Source organism: Aptenodytes forsteri, unplaced genomic scaffold, assembly GCF_000699145.1.
Source record: "Aptenodytes forsteri isolate BGI_AS27 unplaced genomic scaffold, ASM69914v1 Scaffold41, whole genome shotgun sequence".
NCBI classification, from domain to species: domain Eukaryota; kingdom Metazoa; phylum Chordata; class Aves; order Sphenisciformes; family Spheniscidae; genus Aptenodytes; species Aptenodytes forsteri.
In genome coordinates, this window is record NW_008796211.1 from 4085017 (window position 1) to 4103383 (window position 18367).

Here is an 18367-nt window from a genome sequence, read left to right on the forward strand (position 1 = left end):
GGACGGGGCTCTGAGCAGCCTGATCTAGTTGAAGATGTCCCTGCCCACGGCAGGGGGGGTTGGGCTAGATGACCTTTAGAGGTCCCTTCCAACCCAGACTATTCTATGATTCTATTTGCAGCAAGTCAGATACTTAGACTGACTTCCCAGATGTTCCAATGGAGTCTGTCGAAGTATGGGTTACACTTGCTCTGTAACATCATAGGCTAAGAACATTTTATACAATGCTATGTAAGAAATATTTTTCAAAATGTTCTAATGAGTTTCTATGCTTTTCCTGAAAAGAGCAAGGTGGAGGATGGAGAAAAGAAGTGGCACAAGTTAAATACGAAAAGAAAACTAACTTTCTCTTCATGTTACCTACTGAAAAAATCCTTCATCTAAATCACACGTGATGACTACTGTTATGCTTGGTTCCCCTACCCTTCTCCCCAGACAGATTTAATTTGGAATGGGAGCATAAAATCGAAGCAGGTCCAACTCTGAAAACTGCTAAGCAATGACAGAACATCTGTTTTCAGATCTTATTCTCAAATACAGAGGAAACCTGAAGTGGTTCCTCAAAGAGCAGGATTAACAGAAAAACAAACCAGCAGTAATCCAAAGCCCTGAATGTATAATACCATGTCTCCAAGTTCCACGCTCAAGTCTACAGCTGCTGTTCCAGATTCTTCATCGGTTCCATCCAGTTCAAAAGCCTTTTTATAGCAACCACGAGCTCTACTTTTGTCTCCAGCAATATCTCTGTAGTAGTTACCTAAATAACAAAAGACACTTCCCAAGTAGCTGTCCAATTTTGCAGCCTATAAGGAAATATGAACACAATGTAAGACAGCATTTTGAAGGATTATACTGATGGACAGGACCAGTGATAATGACTTGTTCAATCTCTGCTTATCAACTTATTTAAACTCCTTCTGTGATACATCTGAGTAGTCAAACTTTATTTTAAGATTTCAGAGATTACTTGAGCTTTAAATATTTGCTGAATCTGCTACAAACCTCATGACACAAAGCATTTTGTATGTGAAGTACTAAAAAGCTAGTTGTGCTAGGAGAAAACAATTCCTTACTGTGTCCCATCATTTTCATAATCTACTCAGTTTCAACCATTATGCTCATACTCTTACATCACAGTTAACTCCAGCCTTTTCTAAAGTTTAAGTTCTTTTAGATATACCTGGCAGATTCGTTTATACTTAAGAAACCCACAGCTCCCAAGCAGCAGAAAACAGCTTTGATAATAATAATAAAAAAAAAAAGCTCACATAAAATGGGTTAGAACCAAAAGTATTGTTCACTTCAACTACATTCTCCAATATACTCTGCTGTTATTGAAGTGCTAACAGTAGGCAATGATTTGAGTTGCCAACACCTATCATAAAGTTATATGGTGAGTTTACAGTGTCTAGTCTTATTTTGTATACTTCCATGTTCCCAATAAAGATGTCAGACTAAATCTTTTGGATTCACATTCTTACCTATGTTCAGAGAAAAAGCCACAACCACCAAAAACCCAAAGATCAGGAAAACTATATAAATTGTGGGGGTTTGCAGACTTACTTCCTTGGACAGACATTGAAACTCTAACACCATTCTCATCTTTTTTCCTTCCTCACTTTTTTTTCAAATTTTTAGGAAAATTTGAATTTTCCCTCCCCATTTCAAAATGTCTTCAAAGATCTACGCTGGTCATCTAGAGGCCTCGACTTTACAGCCCTCAAGGAGACAGGACTCAGAGAATCACCACTACTTTTGGCTAAATCAAAGGCCTCAAGAATTAGGTGAGAAGAGGAAAACAAAAGCAGGGAGATTCCAGGTAACTGCACAGCTCCCTGCAATGCCTTTTTGCACAGCTGAACTTGGTTTACAGGCTCTGGAGGCTTGTAAACGGTAACAAGCAGAATATTCAAGTCTATCACTCCAGTCAGTGTATTTTCCACATTTGGTTTCTGATATAGGAAAACACTAATTCTACATGAATAGTTAAAGCAGGCATTACCTTCAAGAACTGAGTGAGTGCTTTTCCTTTGTCTTTTTTTGTCTCATCACTCATGAACCAGTATGTGAGCCCCAGGTACTGATGATACTCTGCAGTTTTGGCCTTTCTTTCAATAGCATTTAGAAAACTAAATAAAAGGAACAGAGGTCAGATCAGACGAATTCTCAAAAGCTGCAAAACACTATGTTCTATTCTCCCCCCACATTTCCCTGTCAGAGGAAAGAAAAAAAATAAATCTACCTTCTTTCTGCCTGTTCATAGTTCTTTTGGGAATAATGGATGAAACCCTCTAGAGCATGGGACTCTGCCAGATCAGGGTGGGACAACAGAAGCTCTTGTGAAATCTGCAAAAGGATGTCATTCTTTCCTAGTTATTTCTTCTATGAAACCAAGAATTCTACTTAGCTTACAGGAATGACAATACAGCACTAACCTTTGAAGCTTGATCCATTAAACCTTTGTTTAGATAAGCCTGACCTCTGATAGCTAAAACCACTGGATCACTGCTCGCATCCACAATCTAGAAAACCAAGTAATAGACATGACCAAGTTATTATCTCCCCGGATTAAGAAATCAAAGGTGTCAAAAGCAGGCAGACTGCACGAAGATAAAGACAAGACAACATTAGATAGAATACTCTTGAGAAGCCTTAGACAGAGTAATTTTGATGGAGAACAGGTAGAAGATTGTAGAGAGCAAGGACAAAGCTACAGACGTCTAAACAGTGAAGAAGTAGTGTACATGAAACTGAGAGGCAAAAAAGAGAGGAAGCAACTTCTGCTTAAAGCTTAACAATTCAATCTTCAAGTAATATGCTTTTGTTTATGACTTAGCGACAAATGAATGAAGGACATGGGGAGTAGGATTGTAAGAGTAATTCAAATGAAGATGAACAACAGCCATAGAACTAGCAAGAACCCAGCAGCACTGAGCAAGACCAGACAAGGTCAAAAGTGACAGCTTCTAAAATCAGAATTCCGAGTGAAAAAGAGTTGTAGCAAAGCCTAAAAAACAGAGAAGGAAGGAGTGTTTGGATTACGCCATAGTTGGTAGGAGTTGTCTAAACCACACAGAATGTAAAAAGGAGGCAAAGGGACAAATACACAGCTTGAATTTTCAGTACAGAAAGATGAGAGCACTTTTTAAAATTAAAAAAAAAAAAAAACATTTTAGTCAATGAAAATACCTGCTCAAGTGCTTTAATGGCTTCTTCTGCAGCATCCACATCAGCTATTTTAATCAAAGCCTCTGCTTTCAACTGAAGGATAAGGTTCTTCCACCGAAGACTAGGACCCTCAGGAGTTCCAAGAGCCTGAAGAGCTGTTGACAAGAGAAAAGTTTCATCAATTAAAAATAGAAAAAGGAACTACAAAGTGCACTACTGTTCCCAATATTTAAAAAATCTGGTTAATTACAATTTTTCAGTCTAATAGAAAACCACTTAATAGAGCAATTTTTTTGACTGCTCTCCCCCATGTTGAAGAAATTATTCTGTAAAATTTCTATCCATTCAAGTTTAATAGTTAATTTTAGAAAGGTCCTCTCAGACATGTGGAGGGACTGATTGCTTTCTAGCTGCTGGCCTTATAAATGGAATGCTACATTTTTCTGATCTATGTTCTGAAGAAACAATGACCTTTCAATGAACAAGTTGTTTTACACTTCAGTGTTCAAAGAAAAAAATATTACTGAAACCAGGGATTTAACTCTGTGCCTGTGCAAAGGTAACTTTGTACCTTTCTATACAGTATTGATTACTTCTCCAATACACAGTATAATCTCACCTCAGAGAATGAGGGCATCTCTGTTGAAGTTCAGTATTCTCCAAAGGCAAGAACTTTCTGAATAACTCAATTAACTATATTTATTTTCACATATGATGAACTTTGTTTGACTTGATACGGCCAGTAAGACAGGCCAAGCATAAAACAATGCTTCCCCAACATTCTCTCCCACTTTCCACACATTCTTTGGAACCAAGGAAACTTTCTGCACCAACAGCATCTTTTAGCAAGGCACAATAACTTACACCTTGCATTGAGAAACAAAACTTAGTTTGTTCTGAGCCTGCCAGGTTTCAGTTTCATTTGGTACTAACTAGACCTCGCATAGGAAAACAAAACACTTGATCTTTATTTATCTTCCACACCACTTGCAACTTCACAGATTTCAAAATCATCTCTTCTCCAGGCTGGAAAAAGGACTTTACAGGCTACTTATTTGTTCTCATATGCTGCATTTTCCACACATTTGATCAACCTTATCACTAGTCTATTAACTTCTAGAATTTTTTTTTTTTTTTGAGAAGGGGTGGATGGGTACCAAAGCTGCACACAGATTTCACCATGCTGCTAAAGTTCTTAAAGCAACTGCATGCTGGTGCTCCGCTTCACTAACCGTTCCCTTCCCTGTAATTACTAATATTTGACTTGCCTGTAAAGCATAGAAAGGGAGAGAAACAGTCCTGTTTTTTCATACAAAATGAGGACCTTTCTGCTCTCTACTTCAACAAGACTGTAGGATAGCTTTGTGGGAACATTTCTTCCCACAACTCATGATTTTACATTTAAGACTATGGAATTTTATTCATTATTTTAACACCTAGTTACTCACTCTGGTAATCTCCTTTCAGAGTTCTTGAGTCTGCTTTGAATAGCAGCAAACTTTATAACGTTATTACTCAACATTCATAAAGGACTAGAAAAGAGGATGAACAACACAGGTGTTGGTGAAAGTGTCAGGGACGTCTCCTTCCAGCCTGAAAACAGACGTTATTACTATACCGTGCTCTAGCTTTTAACTTATTTAAAACTGACAAAAACCACTCAAAGCTACAACTCTACTTCTTAACCTAAGGCTGCTTAGTTTCCTTAACAGTCTTGTAAGAGATCTTACCAATTACCACCTGGAAATCAGAGAAGACTGTATCACATCTCCCTTATCTATGTGCTCATAAACTCCTTCAAGGAGTTCTAAGAAAACAACTTTACTTTACAAAACCTATGCTGTCTATCCCCCAGAATAATTTTTTCTACATAAATTCCTTAACTCTGTTCTTTCAGTTTTAACTAATTCAACCACTAAACATATCAAACTTGTTGGTGGTTTCCCTCACCCTTCCTAGAGCCGTTTTTAAAAGTTAGGGTCACACTATCTACCTCCAAGCATTTGGGTGCCAAGACAGTTTAAGCAAGCAATTACATAAACCCCTTAGTACTTCAGCAATTTCATCTTTTTGTTCCTCAGTCAATTCCTAGGTCAGTATCTTATAACTCCTTAATGCTAATTTTTCTTGTCTTGTTTTATAGCAACTTCTATTAATGCTATAATCACAAACAAGTTGTTTGATGAATCCCCTGAAAAGAAGGGTCATGGTGTAGAAGTCACCCTGAGCTCTTCCACACTGAACACAGATGGGAAAAGAATGATGTCATTTTCATTCTTTCTGCAATAAATTTCTTTTTACATACTTTTGGCAGCAAACTTTTTAGCAGGGCCTGTTGCGAAAGGACAAGGGGGAATGGCTTTAAACTAAAGGGGGGTAGATTTAGACTAGATAGAAGGAAGAAATGTTTTACGCTGAGGGTGGTGAAACACTGGCCCAGGTTGCCCAGAGAGGTGGTGGATGCCCCATCCCTGGAAACATTCCAGGTCAGGTTGGACGGGGCTCTGAGCAACCTGATCTAGTGGAAGATGTCCCTGCTCATGGCAGGGGGGTTGGACTAGATGACCTTTAGAGGTCCCTTCCAACCCAAACTATTCTATGATTCTACTTTGTTCTGTTTTCACATTTCCTCCACCCAAATTTATAGGCCTTTTGAATCTCCCTCACTGGCAAGTACTTCCCCTTACTTTTAATAATTTCCTGTGACTGTTTAGCCAGGTCTGCATACTTTTACCTCTTCAAGTCTTTCTTGAGAAGTTTTTCACTGCATTTGTCCCTGTCAGAAAAAAGTCCACTTTGGCTGCCCCTTCATTTATAACCATCAGATAATGGCTCTACTCAGATTAGATATGCATCACCAGGTCATAAGAACTGCTTTCATTCCCAGCTAGCACGGATGAAGATTTACACTCAGTGAGGTTTCTTAAGATGCAGTTGTACTATGCAACATTTCTGCATTTTACATTCACTTGATTAAATATGAAGTCTTCCAGACTAAAAATTTGCGACACCTACCCTTGTGGTTTCAGGCAGTTATCGGCTGTTTGATGGAGTTGGGTCAACCATCAGCTGAAGCAGCACATCAGAACACGCAAACCACCTAAATATTAACGATCAGACAGCTTTCTCGTTCTGATTAGCCAAGTATTTTCTCTTTTCCTGAGACTAAGCAGCACAAGGTGCTTTTCAGCTGTCACAAACCAAGAGAAGCAGGGGACACCAGCACAAGGTGTGAGACTGCAAAAAGCAAAGGACTACGACTGCTGCTAACTCAGGCCTACCATGCAAAGCCCACACTGGCTGGACTACATAAAGTGGCGTACCCCTCCAGTTGCTCTTTCCATTAGCGGGCAGTTACCTTGATTGCAGGACAGGACGGCATCCCTGTGTTTGTGAATTTTCAGCTGTGCCTCTGCCAAATAATGCCATGCTGCTGGACACTGGCTAGTCTTCTGCAAACCTAATAAAAGAAGAGTTTAAAAAAAGGCACTAAAAAAAAGTTGCTGAGGGCTGCACTGTAGCTGGCAGATGCTGTATTGCCATATAATGCCATCAAAAACATGTTATCAATCAGATAGTAAGACTTGCAGTTAATTTTTTCTTTGAGTCTTATTTTAAACTGTTTTAGACATACAGGCCTCCATGCAGTAAGGCAAAGACTAAGAAGCACGTAAGCTTCTGTTCAGCTTAATTTTGCATATAACATTACATATACAGAGAAGAAAAAGGGGAGAAAGTGGGGAAATATACAACACTGGCTTAAGGTGCACTTTTGTTTCAAAAAGATAAAGTCCTTCACTTTGATCTGACATTAACATCAGCAGCCTTCATAAAGTTTTTCTTAGAAACCACAAAAGGCCTATAGAACTTCAAGACAGCAAAAAAATGATAGCAAGTGTTTCACTGAAACTTCCTGATAAACTTGCCTTAATTAAAGATGCAGTAATAAAACTGAATTTGAGTCTTCTGAGATACATATATACACTACTAAATAATGCCTTGAAGCTTCAATACCTAAAATGCAAACACTTGGCTTCCTGGGAAAGACATTATTTCCAAACTTCATACTTTTCTGCTGATACCAAAAGCCTTGCCCTCTGCATTGTCTGCTTCATAAGCAGAGTATTACACGTAAAAGTAAAAATAAACAAAATTATTTGGGAGATGTATCTTTTGTCAAAAACAGGATGTATGTTTTGTCAAAACATCCCATGGCCATTTAAGCCAGAAGAATTTGCCTTCCATGGAAAACTTTTTCCTCTTAAGCACCCGAAATTTTTATTTCAGATTTTAGGCAAGACATGTTGTTTCACTGTGGGTAAGCGATTGTAGAGTATTCCGAAATCCAATTTCAAACAACCTTTTTCTAAACCTGGGTGAAAGAATGCAGGCTATCACAGCATAGCCTGACTGACTCCTGATTGCTTAGATCCCAAATGCTTATTTACCCAGCTTTCTCAGTAAGCAGTTTTGAATTATTCATGGCCAGCAGAGTGAGAGTGGAGAGTCCCAATTTCCCTCTAGTATACTTATGAATAATTTTGAAAGAGCTTTGCCATTTCAATGCAAGCAAGATAATTACAGATTAGTAAGCCAACTCTTCAGCAATTCTGGCTACTGTAAAAAAAAAAAAAATCCTCCAATATTTCTCTTTAGATACCCAATATAAGTGTTTACCCAATATAAGTGTTAAGGAGGTCTTAAAATTATGTTACTTTAAAGGGAAGTCATTTTTGTTCAGGTATAGAAATGTAGTGACTAGATTAGAGGAGCTGCATTATATTTTACTTTATAAATTCCACATTCCTTCATTAATTGCTATTACTGTATTTACTGCTTCATCTAGGTATTTCCCCAATAACAGTCAGATTAAAAAAAAAGTTTAAAGTTGATCACACTAAAATACTACAGAGCTGACTATAACAGAAATGACAGACTTCAGAGATGTTATACTTAAAGCTATATTTTAAAAAAATCCAATCCTCAGTCAGACAAGTGTTGAGTATTTTTTTAAAATCTACCTGGTCTTAGAACTGGCAAAGTACTATGAAAGTATAAGATTCCCAAAATATCCAGCATAAACTAGCTGGTGTTCAAGTTACAGAGTACTTATACCTCATATTACACGTTTACCTTCAGTGAGACTCTTAACAGCCTCCTTGTATTTCTTTTCTTGGAGGCATTTTACACCAAAACCAATGATGCCTGGACCACTACTTGCGTCCATCTCCAAAAGCCTAGAAAAACAGTGCAGGGCCTCTTCCGACAAAGTACCTCGTTTCAGAAAAAGAAATATTTTACAGAGTTTTAGATTTTTTAAAAAAAAAGGCAATATTATACCTTATCTACATTAAATATGACCCTTTCTCTTTGAACTCGAAGTAATGAATTTATTAACTAAACTTTTTTCCAAAGGTACTACATATTTATCACCCTCCATCCCCAAAACCAAACCCAAAAAACAAGCAGTAATCTAAATACCCAGTACCACCAAACAAAATAAACTGTCAGTTTGAAACCTGAATTTTTAACCACTCATGTTAAATTACTACAGGTATCCTTCCTTTATTAATAAAAACCAATTCCTTCATATGCTTTTCATGTAAGCCCAGCTGAATGCCCACATATCAAAATCTGCCTCAAATAAATCAAAATAATTTCTTTCCAGAGTAGGCCTTGTGTACCTACAAATTTGCTGTGATAAGCTTGCTGAAACAGTCTGGCTGTGAAACCACATAATTAAATGTCTTGGCTTAATTTTAACTGATGCCACTAACTTTTTACGCTTATGTTTAGCTGTGATTGTAGACTTGGCCGTCCTTGCTTAAAGCAACAGTTGTGACTTGCAGCTACAGTCTCTGAACTACTGTTTTCTTTCAAAAATTATGGACTCATTTGACATAAAGGTTGCCTTTGATTTGCATTTGGTAAAGGTGACTAATAATGCATCCGAGTTACAGCCCACAAGTTTGGGGCATGAAGGACTATGACATCGTTGGAATGACTCAGATATAAACAAACAGCCTTACTAAAACCTAAGCATCATCCTCCCCAACCCAAGATGGCTGTGGGATGGTGAGATGTTGTCAGAGCATTGACATGTAAGAACTGTGCCAACCAGATGCTCCTTTTCCTTTGGAAACCAGTTTCTGCATGTTTCTCTGAACTGTAAAGCCTTCTCATGTGGAAATGAGAGTCTGGGCCTCATTTGTCTTCATCCTTTCAAATCAAAGTGAAAAAGTCTCTCGTTTTATGTTGCTACAGTATTCCATGAAGCCTACCTTCAAAATTAGAAAAGGCATTCTTCTACATAAGCTGAAAGTTATTTCTCTTTATATAAATCAGAGGATTTTTTCCCCTGATTTTCTTCCGTGGTTTTAAAAAGAAATAAAATCAACTTCTGATGCCTTAATAAAATGAAAGACCAAAATTTAGTTATGTTTGAAAATGCTGAGAAAGTGTCCAACACTACTGCAATGTTCTTTAGTGAACTATTGAAAATAGCAGTTGTATACTTTCAGATACCTGCGCTATTGAACACACCATGTTTGTTTTTTTTTCCTTCAGATTCTCCTTTTCTACTTCGAACAAACATCTAAACAGGTCTGTTTATTCCCTATTCACCAGGCATTCCTTTGAAGAAAGTTTCACAAAAGTTTAGTTTTTTCACCAAGACAGATTTTCTGTGTCAAGAATAACCTAAGGCCGTCCTCAGCCTTAGTGCACTGGTTAACATTCTCCATTCCCTCTCCTAAGCTTAAGAAGCTAACCTTCATTTATATTGAGAGGCTGCTTTTGAGTTTTGAAAGGCATTCTATTTTTGTGACTTTGTACATTGCCAGAGTTGGACTTAACTCACAGAAATTTTTTGCCAATTTACAGTCACCACTCAATTACAGAGCCAGGAAATAGCAAAGCATAGGACCAAACACTTTTCATTTCCAGACAGGCAGAAATATAACATAAAAGTAAATAGTGCACTTGTATTGGGTCGTGAAGGGTAAAAACCTGTAAAAGATTGTCACAAAACTAACTATAAAAGAAATATTTTAAGCCCCAAGTATGTCTAAACCCATCCTACTCACCTGATTGGATAAAATGCAAGCAAAGTACTTCTAAGGGATAACTCACAGTAGGATACAAAGCCATCATATCATTACAGGCCTTTTCCAACCTAGCTGTTTCATGAGGAAACTTGAAAGGAAAAAAATAGTTATTTGTGCGAATTATCAGATGTGGAATATTACATCTATTCACTGATGAAGACAGATTAACATAACCTTACTTTTGACAAGCACTGAATAAAGTCCTTGTAAAGATTTTGGTGGTCTTCACCAGGAACAGTGTCAGCAGAGTTCACCGCATGTTCAAATGCAGTCAAAAGCTGAAATAAGAAATAATTAGAAGTGCAACAAACAATGACTCTAGGAGAATGTTATCTTCACTGAATAGAATAGCTCAGTTGGAAGGGACCTACAACGACCATCTAGTCCAACTGCCTGACCACTTCAGGGCTGACCTCAAGTTAAAGCATTTTATTAAGGGCACTGACCAAATGCCTCTTCAACACTGACAGGCTCGGGGCATCAGCCACCTCTCCAGGAAGCCTGCTCCAGGGTTTGACCACCCTCTCGGGTAAAGAAAGGATTCCTCATGTCAAGTCTAAACCTTCCCTGGTGCAGCTGTGAACCATTCCCAGGCATCCTGTCCCTGGATCCCAGGGAGAAGAGATCAGCACCTCCCTCTCCACTTACCTTCCTCAGGAAGCTGCAGAGAGCAGCGAGGTCGCCCCTCAGCCTCCTCTTCTCCAAACTAGACAAACCCAAAGCCCTTAGCCACTCCTCATAGGACATGCCTTCCAGCACTTCCATAGTTAAGTGGATAGTTACATGTTATGGGTCCTACTCATTAAGTTTACACTAGTACTGTGAACAGAGAAAGTCACAAAGCAAGTTCCTTACTGTGAAGTAGTACTGAAATAGGATCCAAACCACGTTAATTGTCTAGTACAAGAGGAAGCAGCTATGCACTATTTTGTAACATAAGATGGGTACAAGGCAGGCAAAATTTGGAAGAACATAGATTCTTGTTCATACCTAATCCCAATTCAAAGAAGGACTTGGTACCACAAAACCTAGGTTACTATCCTCTACGGCTAGCTGTCAGCCCTCCCCCCTGCTCTAGTCTATAAATCTAAATAAATAAAATATAAATTTCTTGACTCCTTATATACAGGAGAACACAGGCACCACAGAGTGCAGGCTACCAAACGAGCATGCTAAACAAAATGTTGCCCACGGCTTGTCACGAGTGCAATACTGAATAGGATGTTGCCTTCAATGCCACACCCATCCAGGTTCAGATGCTTTACTCAGAAATGCAATAAACTGTAGATTTGCATGTGAAACCCGTTCCTGATATTTATGCAACTTTTTTCTTTTTTAAACTCCTTGTCCCCAAAAAGGAAAGCAGTGCTGCCTGCAGTACCTCTTTTCTATAGTAGCTCGTAAGTTAGAGCATTTGCCTTCTCAAAAAGTAGAGATCCAGATTCAATTTTCTTCCCTCTCAAATTATTTCAGTTTCTATTTTCCATCTTTCTGGAACACTGCTATCAAACCAGATTGGTGATGAGAAATTTCCACCCTTCCTGTTGAATGAGGTTCATCTTGCAAGGACAGATAAATCAGATAAAACAAAATTAACTTTGGCCATAGAGAACACAGGATCAGTATAATTCACGATCATTCTGTTTGCTCCAATTAGGTTTGACATTCTCCTGAGAGAGCTTAAAATCTACAGGAGAAAGGAAAATTTGAACCCAAACATTACTCTTTGGAATAAGCACTATGTACGAAGAAAAGGAAAAACAGCACAAAGCTACCTCTTTCACCCCAGGGGGAAAGTGGAGGGGAGTTTCTCATTTTGAAGAACACCTACATTCTAGACTCTGCCAAAGCTTATGAATGATGCTTACGAGCGATGCTTCTCGTAACATGCAGAGGTAGAACAATGCATCACTGTGCTGCAGTGCAAACTTGGACTCCTGCAGAACTTAGGAGGCAGTTAATGAAGGAGTTCCAGGATGACTGCTTGGATTTAGGTGCCTTATTCTACCTAAGGCCCATATCAGGCTGCTGCACCCTCACTGCTTCTGTTAGAAGGTAAAATCACCTACCTTCTCCTGAGAAGTTTAGTACTACTGAACATTAATGAGACAGGCAGTCATGAGATTTGTAAGGTTTTTAAGGCTTCATCTGAAGTCTAGCTGCACTGTGCATACATATGTATCTAGATGAGGAGTGAGAAACATTACCAACTGCTCAGTCTTATTATCCTGGTTTTGTGTACTGTCTTTCAGCAGCTGGATCATCTTCTTCCAAAGCTGATGCAGCTCTGCCTTTTCTGCACCTTCCTCCTGTTTCATTCCTATTAGTTTCTGCCATGTTTCAGCCACCTGTCAAGAGGAAACAAATGAACCATGCTGTCGCTCTTTAAAGAGCTGGAGGTCTGATACAAGCTTTCCAGTTACTGTCAACTCTACCACACTAGGGTAGACAACAGAGTAACGTTCAAAGTAACGACCCAGATTCACCTGCTTTCTGATTAAAGCATTGTCTGGGACCTGTCCACCTTCCAAGGTACGGTAAATAAGGGAGGCAACACCAAGAGTATGAATTCTGACTCTGGCTCCTGGAGGGAATCAACAGTACAAATAGACCTAAACAGTCCTCTGATAAACTCTGAAGAAAAAATATGGAAGCCTTGTGGGATCTACAGCACTACGAACAGAAACAGAGTAACAGCAGCAGTACATGTTGAAACTCCAGTGTGGAAAAATCAACAGGACTGGAAAAGAGAAAATAGGACCCTGAAGCCTAATTTGTGGTTTCCTGTTGCACATAGAGCAAATCTGCCTTCATATGCTAAACTATTAACATTGAATTTAGTTTCAGAAACTGGTATACAAAGAGGCTTTGGAGCTAATTAATAGTCTTGAGCCTGATGCTAAGTGTATGTAAAATTTTTCATTTTCCATTGTTGGAGGAAAGGGAAGAAAATGACATGGAGCAAGACCATGCACCACCTTGTAAGAAAGCAACCTTTTTAAAGAGTAAAGGAAGAGTGAACAGTGTAACTGCAAAAACATGTATCCTGTAACATTACTATAGGGACCATAGGCAATGTTACTGTTGAACCATTCAGGCATTTAACAGCTCCACCTCGTGGTAAGCTGAGAAGAGCCATGACTATTTCTGCAATGGTCATGCTGACACGGACTTTGGGAGGGCTACGTGGGCTGAAGCTTGAGTTGCCCTGGAGCAGCTTTGCATGTCCTTATCGTTGTGCATGAAATGCAACACGTAAGCCACAGGCAATCGTGTTCAGGCTGTGTACAAATTCCATCTTACCCTCTGGCATGAAGTATCAGGGACAGTCTAGGATCACCACACCAGTCAAGGGCTAATCAGATACCTAGAACTGGCCAAGGACAAGCAAAGGACACCTGACTCATGCACACTGCATGCAAATGTGCATTTGGGATCATGCTTGACTTCTAGAAATAAAGCAGAAGAATGAAGTTGCACCCTTTCAGCCTGTATACTAATATTCTCTGTCAAGTTTTGTCAGTTTAATGGATTGCATTCAAGTCTTATGCAGTGGAAAAGAAAGGAATATAGTTAAAATCAGTTCTTCCTAGTAGTGGTCCACAAGGAGACCTTAAGTGGTCTGTGGCCCAAAAAATTGGGGATTCCTTAATGAAAAGTAGCTAGTTCTAACAAGAAATTCCCATTTGATCAGAAGATGGAAAGTAATATAGTCAACCCACCTCTAAATATTTCTTTTCTTGATGATACAGTTCCACAAGCTTGTTACATACATCACACCATTTCTGCTTGTCACCACTACAAAGGAATAAAATCCCACACAAACAAGGTAAGTTTTCCATAAAATAGGATAACTTTTTTTAATTCTGACAATTTTTTTTAGTAGGTTCAGTTGCCAAGCAAATACTTAGAATAAATACCACAGATTGCCCTAAAAGTGCTACTCATTGCCGCTGCAACTGAGTTAAAAAAAAATTATTTTAAGGATTGTACTTTTCTTTTTGAAAAATTTTCAAATTAAGGAAACAAATCAAACACCCCAGACAGCTACAGTGACAGCTGAGAGTTAGATTTGTTTAGAACTGTACCTACATGAATCGGCTGACACATATTCTGTGATCTTAAAAGCAGAGAAAAATAAGCCTACTTATTAATGCAGACAATGAACTATCAGAGCTAAGTGCTTCAAGGCAGTGAGTTTAGACAGAGTACAAAGGGTAACATTAGAATTCTCTAAACTACTACCCTCAAGTACAATTATTCCAAGAGTTTTTGCCCTATCAAAAGGCACAGGGTCAAGAAACCTTATACAGGTACAGAAAACCTTAGTAACAAGTGCTTACCCACTGAAGGGACAAGGCTTTAAAAAAAACCAAAACAAAAACTCTCAGACTATCCTATGTATCAGCAATGGCATTCACTGAACCAGAAATCTTAGACTGCATTATGGTGTCCAATACTCTTTACCTTTCATAGAGTTCCAAGAGCTTTTGGTAAACATCTGCTAAGTCTCCTTTGACATCTGTTTGGTTGGATTTCTCATATAAATTTGCTAATCCCTTTGAAAAAAAAAAAGGATAAAAAATAAGTAAGATTTGATGTCAATGGTTAAGTGTTATGAGAACACTGTAAGTACTGCCTGCAAAAACTATTCCATTGCCTTCAGTGGGGTCAAGTGTTAATGTAGTAATCTCTGAGCAGAATCTATGTTGGTACTTCTGTACAGTCTGATGAATCTACTTATTTTAAATGAAAAGCTTTCCTCACTTTCTTAATGTGCTGGTTTTGGTTGGGATAGAGTTAATTTTCTTCATAGTAGCTAGTGTGGGGCTGTGTTTTGTATTTGTGCAAAAACAGTGTTGATAACACAGGGATGTTTTCGTTACTGCTGAGCAGTGCTGACACAGAGTCAAGGCCTTTTCTGCCCAAACTGGCCAGAGGGATATCCCACATCATATGACGTCATGCTCAGCATAGAAAGCTGGGGGAAGAAGGAGGAAGGGGGGGACATTCAGAGTGATGGCGTTTGTCTTCCCAAGTCACCGTTATGTGTGATGGAGCCCTGCTTTCCTGGAGATGGCTGAACACCTGCCTGCCCATGGGAAGGAGTGAACAAATTCCTTGTTTTGCTTTGCTTGTGTGCAGAGCTTTTGCTTTACTGATTAAACTGTCTTTATCTCAACCCACGAGTTTTCTCACTTTTACCCTTCCGATTCTCTCCCCCATCCCACTGGCGGGGAGGGAGCGAACAGCTGTGTGGAGCTTAGTTGCTGGCTGCAGTTAAACCACGACACTTAACTAATACCAACAACTACATGAAACCTGAATATATCACATAATCTTGTCTGCATAATAGACAATATACAAAGCACACTAAGTCATATGATAAAAGACCTATATCCAAGTATCATACCACCTTGTAGAGTAACAGAAAGCCAGAATCTGATTGCAAAACTGAGGAAATTTGAATATACCTTGAAATCAGGCAGCAATACTGATACTTTAAAAAGCTATTTATATTGAAAATACTCAGAACCTTACTAGCGTAGAAAAATACCGATTGTTTGTATCTGAGAGACAGACCTAACATGCAACCTCACGCTTCAGAAGTCTCCAAATAACACAACTGTATGTTTTAACTATACATTGTTATAGGTTGTCATGCACACACCACCCAGCACACAGCTATTTTAAATGTATACTATTGTTTTTAAGTAGCAACAACAAAATTCACTAACAACCCACTTGATGCTGGAAGCTGGAAAAATAAGTTACTAGATAAAACATTTTCTCTCCTGTGAGAGAAGCATTTTCAAATGTTTCTTGAGCTACAAGCATGGAAATTCCTAAGCATGGACAAATTCACTGTATCTGTTTCAATTCATGTTCTACCTTGCATGTTTTACTGCTATCTAGTCTACACAAGAAATACAGACTTAAATATACTGGAACTAAAGTTCACCCTGCTACGTACATGCAGTCACCCACGGCTTTACTTTGGACACACAAATAATACGAACCTCAGCTACTCCGAAGCTTCAGAAGAACCAAGGGTCTCAAGAAAACACAAAGCAAGCCTCAACTCTGCTTTGTTTCCATATTTAACTCCACAGTGACACTTTTCAGAGAAAGAAAAAATGAATCTGGACATTCACGTACCTGCCACGCCAGTAACTGGTTTGGTTCAAGTTCAATAGCCTTCTTATATGCTCCTTTGGCCTGATCAGGCTGCTCTAACTCAGCAGCTGCCAGGCCAATAAATACCCAAGCATTGTAGTTATTTTTTTCTTGCTTCAAGACTGCCTAGAAATAAACAATTTAAAGTGAAACTGAGGAATGAAATGCATCTTATAGATCCATGTGTTGAATTTTATCATTACAGTTTGGTGAATTATTCTGTATGGTAATATTAGAAGTTAGCTCATTTTTAGGAAAAGACTAACATTAGTAACTTCAGCTTTTTATGCCCCAGAGGATGGTTCATATCTGAACTGTTCTGCCAGTAACCATATCTGTACCTCAGCAATTAAAGCACTCCTGTCGAGGTCTGGATCAGAAGTGGATTTTATCACTATCATTCTAGACTTAATATTCTTATCGCCACCTATAAGCAAATGCAAAAGGGAAGGGGAATAAAGATTTACCTGTGGGCAACTAACATGAACAATCAAGGAAGTTAAATCTGAAAATCAATCCCAACTATTACATCAATAAGGTACTCCACAATCTGCATTACTATATGGCTGTAGAAGTATGGGAACAGCAAACAAAATGTGCAAAAAATATTAACTTCCAAGTAAAAAATTAATTACCTTGCAATGTTTTAAGGCTTCCTTATATTCTTTATTTCGTATTGCTTCTCTAGCACTCTTTAATGCTGCCTTCACCTCCTTATTTGACATTGTGGCTACTAAGTAAAAAGGACATATAATCAGTTCTTATAAAAAGATATACTGTACTCAAAACATTGTTTATATCCTACTGTAATTGCATAGAGAGCATTTTAAACACAGAAATATAGTGCAATACGCCAAAATGCATACAGCACTAAAACCTGCTGAAACAAATAATATGGTTGAAATTAGTTAACTTACGCTTAGCTCCAATGCAGGATTAAGTCAATATTCCAAACAGTTAAATGATACAAAGTAGCTATCCCTGAACGAAATTTTGGTTAAGGTTCAAGATAAATTTAAATAGGAGGAGAGGTGTTATATGACAGTCACCATAGTTAGACTTCCAGAAACGCACCCTGCATATAGTTTCTTTTAGAAGAGGAATTACTACGCAGTGAACTGCGCTTAAGAGGCATATTGCACTGGACGCGTGCTCAAGGGGCTCCTAAGGATCAGAGTTTTTCTTGTGTGCTATCTACAGCAGTACCGTGGCCAGCCTGTCACGTACTTACGTTCAGGCATGGTCCACAACGCTCCTCTCCCTTCACACACACTTACGGCAGACCCTCCTTCCGACTACAGCTGTACAGCGAAAAAGAGTAAGCATTGAAGGCCGCATCCAAGAGGCATTCTCGCTTTTGAAGTCTGACATAATCATGTGCTATTTTGATGCACATGGTAAATATTTTGCTTCAAATCAACTTCAGAAACACTATAGGCAAAACTGCCTAAATGGGATGAGGCTGAGAAACAACACAGCTGGTGCAGGCACTGAAAGACACTGAAAAAGTGGCAAGCTAAAGAACAAAAAAACCTTTTAGCAGCCTTAGAGCAAAAGATAAAGCGTGGATGAAGGGCCTCGAGAGAAATTAGTAATGAAAGGACAAAGGAAGAAGGTGGTTTTCAAATATTCCCTCGGAGCCTTAAAAAAAAAATAAGGAAACCTGTCAAACTTACATTGTCCAACCGCTCCTGGAGATAAACTTGTTTCCTAAGAGGGCACAGGCCCCTCGGTCACCACAAACACACCCCCCCGCTGACCGCTCCGAGCCCGAGCTCCATTTTCACCTACAGAGAAAAGAGGCACCACGTCAGCGCGTAACCGGGCACCTCGGAGGCGTTAGCCCAGGCCCAGGCGCAGCCCTGCTGCGGAGCGAGGGGCGCCCAGGCCGGGCCGCGGACGGGGCCCGGTGCCCG

General features: G+C 39.0%; 1 protein-coding gene across 1 annotated transcript in view; it reads right to left on the reverse strand.

The window, feature by feature from the left end:
• TTC37 (tetratricopeptide repeat domain 37) overlaps window positions 1-18237 on the reverse strand; it is a 50981-nt gene extending 32744 nt beyond the window's left edge. Inside the window, exons 1-15 of the mRNA XM_009288279.2 lie at window positions 18128-18237; window positions 17087-17184; window positions 16434-16577; window positions 14742-14833; window positions 13997-14072; window positions 12482-12622; window positions 10454-10552; window positions 10254-10362; window positions 8302-8442; window positions 6527-6628; window positions 3190-3323; window positions 2436-2522; window positions 2243-2346; window positions 2003-2129; window positions 624-803 (exon numbers count right to left, since the gene is read on the reverse strand). Of these exons, the coding sequence (XP_009286554.1) occupies window positions 624-803; window positions 2003-2129; window positions 2243-2346; window positions 2436-2522; window positions 3190-3323; window positions 6527-6628; window positions 8302-8442; window positions 10254-10362; window positions 10454-10552; window positions 12482-12622; window positions 13997-14072; window positions 14742-14833; window positions 16434-16577; window positions 17087-17176 (1626 nt within the window). The 5' untranslated portion in view covers window positions 17177-17184; window positions 18128-18237. The remainder of the gene's footprint in view (window positions 1-623; window positions 804-2002; window positions 2130-2242; window positions 2347-2435; window positions 2523-3189; window positions 3324-6526; window positions 6629-8301; window positions 8443-10253; window positions 10363-10453; window positions 10553-12481; window positions 12623-13996; window positions 14073-14741; window positions 14834-16433; window positions 16578-17086; window positions 17185-18127) is intronic.
• Window positions 18238-18367: the final 130 nt, after the last annotated feature.